General features: G+C 61.7%; 1 protein-coding gene across 2 annotated transcripts in view; it reads left to right on the forward strand.

Annotated features, from left to right (window-relative positions):
- Positions 1-505: 505 nt before the first annotated feature.
- Positions 506-6,740, forward strand: part of LOC105464031 (neuronal calcium sensor 1) — a 64,837-nt gene continuing 58,602 nt past the window's right edge. The window contains exon 1 of one of the 2 annotated variants that reach the window (XM_011711648.2): positions 506-713. In XM_011711648.2, coding sequence (XP_011709950.1) covers positions 521-713 — 193 coding nt within the window. In that variant the 5' untranslated portion in view covers positions 506-520. Of the gene's footprint in view, positions 714-866; positions 1,192-6,740 lie in introns of those variants that run through there. The other variant, XM_071078433.1, reaches the window with a different exon arrangement.

Below are 6,740 nucleotides of genomic sequence, written 5' to 3' on the forward strand. Positions count from 1 at the left end.
CTTACCCTCTGGACCACCCCCCAACGCTAACCCACGGGCCTCTGTCCATTCAGGTGGAGCCTGTCACTCCAGCCTTGGCTCAGAGAAACAGCTCCGAGCAGCTCTGACCTGTCACTCCAGCAGCTCTGACCCATCACTCTGCTGAAGTCCCTTCATGGGCGCTGGTGGGCAGGGGCCCAGCTCCTCGGCGAGGGGCCTTTCCGGGCCTGCCCCGTGGGCCCTGCCCTTCTCCCAGGTCCCCTGTGCCCGCATTGGTGCGCAAGCCCATAAGCCGGGGAGCTGTCCCTCGGGCGTGCAGGCCTCCCCGCCTCTCCCGTTTGCCTGGGCCAGAACGCTTCTCCATCCCCCCTCCCTTCCTGACCCTGGGCTTGGAGGTCACCTGCCCCAGGCCGAGAGTAGGTGCCCCCACCGCTACCTGCGGCACCCTGCACAGCCCTGCCCGCCCTGCGAGAGCTGAGGCGCTCCTGTCCCGTGGGCCGCCGTGTCCTCGGCACCCCATGAATCCGTGTGGAATGAATGAATGTCTCCGGGCCGGGACTTGGCCTCATCCACATCCAATCTTCCGGGCCCTCCCCGCCGCGGCGGGGGCCGGAGCGCCAGGGCTGGATTCGGGGAGGGGGTGGCTGCCCCTCCCTGGGGCCGCGTTGAGCTGAGGGGACGCCCCTCCGGCGGGCTGGCGGGGCCGGGGTCCCGCTGGCGGAGGCCGCGGCCAGGTGGGTGCGGGGCGGGAGGTGGCGCCGGGCGCTGAGTGGCGGCTCCGGGTCCACCCCTGGCGCGCGGGTGCGGGCGGGAGGCGGGAGGCGGGAGGCGGGGAGCGCAGGGGCGGCGGCTGGCGGGAGGCAGCAGCGAGCATGTGCCGCGGAGCCCAGTAACCAGGGACGACCGCGGCCACACCGCGCCGGCGCCGGCGCCCAGCCCAGGCAGCCCCGCGCCGCGGCGCCCGGACCGCCCGGGCCTGCCCAGCGGCCGCCCCACGCCCCGAGCGCCCCGGCGCCGACAGCCGCGCAGCGCAGCGCGGGCGCCGCAGACAAAGGCGCGGCCCCGGCCCGGCCCGCCCGGCCCAGCCGCTCCCGCTGGGCGCCCCAACCGGGTCCGGCCCGGGGGGGCGGGGGCCGCGGCCGCCGAGGATGGGGAAATCCAACAGCAAGTTGAAGCCCGAAGTTGTGGAGGAGCTGACCAGGAAGACCTACTGTGAGTGCTCCGGGTCCCTGGCCCGTGCCCCGCGCCTCCCGGTCACCCCCACGCCCGCCGCCCCCGCCCCCCGGACCCGCGCGCTACCCGCTCCGCGCTGCCGCCTCCGCTCGGTCCTCCCAGCCCGGCCTCCGCCGTGGGCCTCTCGGAGGCTCCCGGGCCGCGCCCCTGCCCCCCGCCCGGCCCCATTGTTCTGGCACCCCCAGCCCGGGGAGTGCGCGCCGGTCGGCGTGCGCGGCGCCACCCCCAGGTCCGCAGGGGCAACCCCAGCCTCCTGGCGGCCCCCTCTCCGCAGAGCTGTCCCAACAGGCAGGGGCTGTTGTGAGGGCGGGGCGGTGGTCCCGGGAGGGGGCGCCCGGCTGCGCGGAGCCGACTGGCACTAGTGCGCGGGGCTGGTGATTCATGCATCACGATGCCGCCGCCGCTGCTGCTGCGAGATTGGCCTGTCGCCCCCTCCCTGGCCCCGTTCGTGTGTGGGGGGTGGCGAGACTTGGCACAGCGCCTGTCGCGCGGTGACGGCGGCGAAGGGTCCCCGGCACCCTGTGGGTTGCAGCACTTACAGGCTGGATTCTCCCTGGCTCCATCTCTGTCTGCCAGACCGGGAAATGGGTTTCTACAGCCCGGGCGATCTGGGCCGTGTGTGATCATTAGCTGTCGCGGGCTGCCCGGAGGAGGAGGGCCTGTCCTTTCTGGACGTCTCCAGATCAGTCTCAGTGTGTCTCCCTCCACTTGCCCAACTTCACAACTCTGCAGTCCCCTTGCAGCCCCAATTTCTCCATATCAGGCTTCCCCCTTCCCTGCAGCATCTCCGGAGGTGCCCTGGCATACCAGGGGTTAATGGCAATGGGTCCAGACCACCCAGGGGATGCTGAGAGGGAAGGCTTCCGCATCAGGGCCTGGAAGGACCTCTGCCTGGGTGTTTGACTTGGAAGGGGACAGTGGCTCTGGGCTTGGGTTGGAATTCAGAACCCATCCCCGGGCAGCTGCGTGGGCCCAGGCCCTCTGCACCACCCCTGGAGGCAGCAGCTTGACCGCCAGCCCCATGTGTTGATGGAGGCTGGGGAGGCAGCTCCTGGTGGTGCATTGCACAACCTCTGCTCCCCTCTTCCCCCCAACTCCATCGGTCTTCTGGGCACGTTTGCAGGTCTGTCCAAGCCCACGCTTCAGCTCCATGCCCCTCACCCCTCGTGCTTGGAACAAAGGGGGCTTTCCAGAACGGGTGCTAGTCTGCTGCGAGGTGCTGGCCCTTCTCCTGTGGAATGCTGCAGCATGGAGCTCACATCCCAGGAGCTGCTACCTGGAAGGGGTGAAGCCCCTGGGCACAGGGGCTGCTGTCACCCTCTCTCCAAGGTGGGCAGGTGGGTGGCCCATTCCAGTCTGGCTGCTGTTTTGTGATATTCGCTGGGGCCTCCTTCAAGCTAAGTCCAGATGTGGCCCACAGCTGCCAGCAGGTGGACTTCCTGGGTCCCTGTGCCGGGGGAGAGTGAGGACACAGTGGGCTTCATCAGGAGTGGTGGGCATGGGCTGCATGGGATGCCTCCATCGTGGTGGGACAGGGGAGTGAAGCCAGGTTTCCTGCTCATGGAGCATGTCACTTGCCAAGCTCTTGGCATCGTTAGCACCTCGACTCCGCCACAACTGCTCTACCAGGCTGGGTGCTGCTGCGATCTCTATTTACAGATGGGGAAACTAAGGCTCAGAGGGGCAAAGTGGCATTCCCATGATCCCACAGCTAGTGACCAGACAGTGCCAGGACTCAAATTCCGGTCTGTCCTGCTCCAAGGCTAGTGAAAGACCTCAGAGCTCATGCCAAGAGCTCTTCTGGGCCAGGCACAGTGGCTCACGCCTGTAATCCCAGCACTTTGGGAGGCTGAGGCGGGTGGACCAGCCTGAACAACAAGGGGAAACCCCTGACTCTACTAAAAATACACAATTAGCTGGGCATGGTGGCACATGCCTGTAATCCCAGCTACTCGGGAGGCTGAGGCAGGAGAATCACTTGAACCCGGGAGGCGGAGGTTGTGGTGAGGCGAGATTGCTCCAAGAGGGAACCTCCATCTCCAAAAAAAAAAAAAAAAAAAGCTCTTCTGGATGTGTCTTTTTCTGGCTTTTGTTAGAAGCCCATGATGGTGGATTCTAAATGAGAAGGGCCTGGGGTGATCATTCTGTCCGGCCCCCTCCTCTGGGCAGATCTGTCAACTTTGAGAGAAGTTGAGTCAACAAAGCTTTGTTAGGAACTGGCCCTTGCGGTGCTGGGCTGGGCTATTTTTAAAGGCCTTCGGAGACGTGGAACAGTTTTGGGCAGGGAGAGAGTTGGCCTGGGGACTTTTCCTCTGTAGAAGCCCTTATTAGGGGTGGGCTGTTGGAGGTGGCGGTGGGTTCGTTGGCCTCCGGTCTGCCTCCTGCGCTGACGTCAGCTCCCTGGTGCAGGCCCTTGTGTGTGGAGCTCACAGCTGTGTTCTCCCCGTGTGTTGGGCTTTAGTAGGTCCACAGAATGAAAAGTCTCCCAACACAGCAAGCAGAGAAAGCCTCCAGCTTATTCTCCGGCCCCAGATGGCTTCCTTCTAATGGGGAGTGGAGCCATCTGCTCTTTGTTCTGGGGGATTCTGTGTATGAGGTCAAGAGAAGCGCCCCAGGAAGGACTCTCAAATGTCAGAATTTCCTGGTTGATTAATAAACATGAAGGTACCTGGGCTGTCCTCCCAGATTTCCGATTCTTTGGGTCTGGCTGGGGCCCAGGAATTTGCATCCTTGATGCGTGTTTGTGTTGCAAACTGTGGTCCTGGGAGCCCCGATTGAAGACCACAGTTCTGGTGTATGCTGGGGGTCCTAGCCCACCTCGTGCATAGCTGGCCACAGTGCCGGGGGGCCCTAGAGGGGAACCATGGGTCCACGTCCGAGTCGGTGCTCAGCAGTGTCCTTGGTGGGCGTCTCTGACTCTGTCTGTGGTGGTCTGTGTGTGTTGAGGAAGCAGGAGTGTCTAAAGGCCCCAACAGTGTGGCCCTCACTGGACACACTGGGATTCCACCTGGCTCAAATCGTAACCCAAACCCTAACCCAATCCTCAGCCTTTCCACCAGCAATAGGTTAGGGAGAGGTGGACGGGGGTCACCCTGCAGCCAAGACAGACAGTGGCAGTCAGCATGTGGGCGGCCCACTTCCTCTGAGGTCTGGCCCACTCTCTTCCAATCTGCTGATGAGGCTGTTGGCATCCCTGTGTGTCCTGGCTGTGGGATGGGCCGGTCCCCTCACCTACCTGAGCCTCAGTTTCCTCATCTGCAAAATAGGTGTGCTCATGGTACCTGAACTGAGAGGATGTGAGAAGTCAACGGGGTCATGTGCAGCGTGGGACCTGATATGTGGCGTGGGGTATGTGGTCAGTAAATGCCAGTAAATGCCAGTGATCGTATTAATGCTTATTTGTTGTTGTTTTGGAGACAGGGTCTGGCTGTGTTGACCTGACTGGAGTGCAATGGTGCAATCATGGGCTCACTTAAACCTTGACCTCCTGGGCCCAAGCAATCCTCCTGCTCAGTCTCCCCAGTAGCTGGGACCACGGCCATGATATTTATACCACACCTGGCTAATTAAAAAATTTTTTTTTGTAGAGTTAGGGTCTTGCCCTGTTGCCTGGGCTGGCTCAAACTCTTGGCCTCAAGCAGTCCTCCTGCCTTTGGCCAGCCAAAGTTCTGAGATCACAGGCCTGAGCCTCTGCACCCGGCCTTAATATATATCATTTTGACCGTACAATACAGCTTCCTTTTGAACTGGGCTTATGTGTATTTTGTGGGCAAATTTCTTCTCTCCACAGAGGAATCTTCCTACGACCCTGTTTTTTGTGCCTGGCACGCAGAAGATGACATCTAGGACTGCTGGGCCCGAATCCCAGCAGGGGCCTGCTCTTACATGTAGCGGCCTCCCCCAGCCCCACTTGTGAATTGTGAAGCCGCCCTGGCCTGTTGATTTAGTGCTCACTGTGTGCCAGGCGTGGAGGGCAGAGGAGTGGACGAGAGACATAGAATCCCTGGCCTCAGGAGGAAAGCAGCTGGGTTATCTGAAAACTTGGGCATGGGGTGGTGTAAGCCATTTGTGGTGGTCTGAGCTGCATCCCCTTAAAGACTCTAAGGGACCGCTGCAGGCCCAAGCCAGCCAGGCCCAAGAGACAGAACCTCTACCCTCCCCCCCTTCTCCTTCTCCTTCTCCCCATGATGTTTGCCGGCACTTCCCAGGGACCCTCGGTCTGGGACTCAGGGGTGGCCAGCTCCTCCCTGTTCCTCTTGGTCAGCCTAGGCTCTGCCTTGACCTTGCCTGTTAACCTTGACTCTCTTCTGCCTTTTCCCTGATGCCCAGAATGGTGCCGGGCACACAGGAGCCTGTGGAGGGCAGGAGTCCGCGGCTGACGCCTCTTGACCCCGAGCAGAGGATGGGTCCCTGGCTCCAGGTTGGGGTCAGCAGTTGGGCTCTTGGGTGTCTCTGGCTGTGGACTGTCCTGGGGCCCATGAGGGTCCCTTCCTCTAGGGTGAGGAATATTCTCTCGATCATCACCCCCCACCCGACTCTGCTCAACTAGGGTGGGGCAAGCTGCTGCCTTCGGGAGGCCGTCACTGGAGCCCATCTTGGGACAGGGCTGGGAGTTGTGTGATGGCTGTGTGGGGACACAGAGGGCCCACAGCCAGGCACAGGGTGAGCCACAAGGAGAGGAAAGGACCGACACAAGCGCTTCTGCAGTCCCTGTACATCCCGTGTGCGTGGGCGTGAACCAAGGAGGCCTTTCCTTTCTCTGACAGTTGAGCAGAGCAGCAGCAGGGAAGACTGAAGTGGACTCTCAGCATCGGGATGGGCATCTGGGCAAGAACCATCACCTGTGTTATTAGGAGAGGACTCGATCCCCTGGGGTGCGGGGCTGGGTCCTCACTCGGGCTTGGTGACCTTGGGGAAGTCCCTTGGCCTCTCTGAGCACCAGTTTGCTCATCCGTCAGACCCGCCTACCAACTCCATGGATCTAAACAGAAGCTTTGCAGTCTGGGGAGCGGGCCCTAAAGACGAAGGGGTTGTTTGGTAGGAGAGTCCCTGGAAGGGAAGGAGAGCTCAGGGACGAGTGCCGCGGTTCTGGCCCCTTCCTCGGGCAAACCTCCTCTCACGGGCTTTACTTTCACCCTCTGGAAAATGGGTGGTTTTGGAAGGCCTCACCGCTGGGAAGGATTCGGGGCATATATGAAGGATTTAACCTGGTGCCTGGTTCTGAGGGGAACCTTTATTTATTTAAATTTTTATTTTTATAGAGATGGGGTCTTGCTGTGCTGGCCAGGCTAGTCTTGAACTTCTGGCCTCAAGCAATCTCCTCCCATCTCTGCCTCCTGAAATGCTGGGATTACAGGCATGAGCCGCTGTGCCCGGCCATGAGAGGAACCTTTTAAAGCTCTCCTGGCAGCAGCTGGTCCTGGGGGTGCAAGTCTTCCGCGTCCAGGGCAGGACGGCCAAGGGGGCCTGTGGCTGCCCCCTTGTACAGAGAGGGAAGGGGCAGCTGGTGAATGGCAGGGACTCACCCA

This window comes from Macaca nemestrina, chromosome 14, assembly GCF_043159975.1.
Source record: "Macaca nemestrina isolate mMacNem1 chromosome 14, mMacNem.hap1, whole genome shotgun sequence".
NCBI classification, from domain to species: Eukaryota; Metazoa; Chordata; class Mammalia; order Primates; family Cercopithecidae; genus Macaca; species Macaca nemestrina.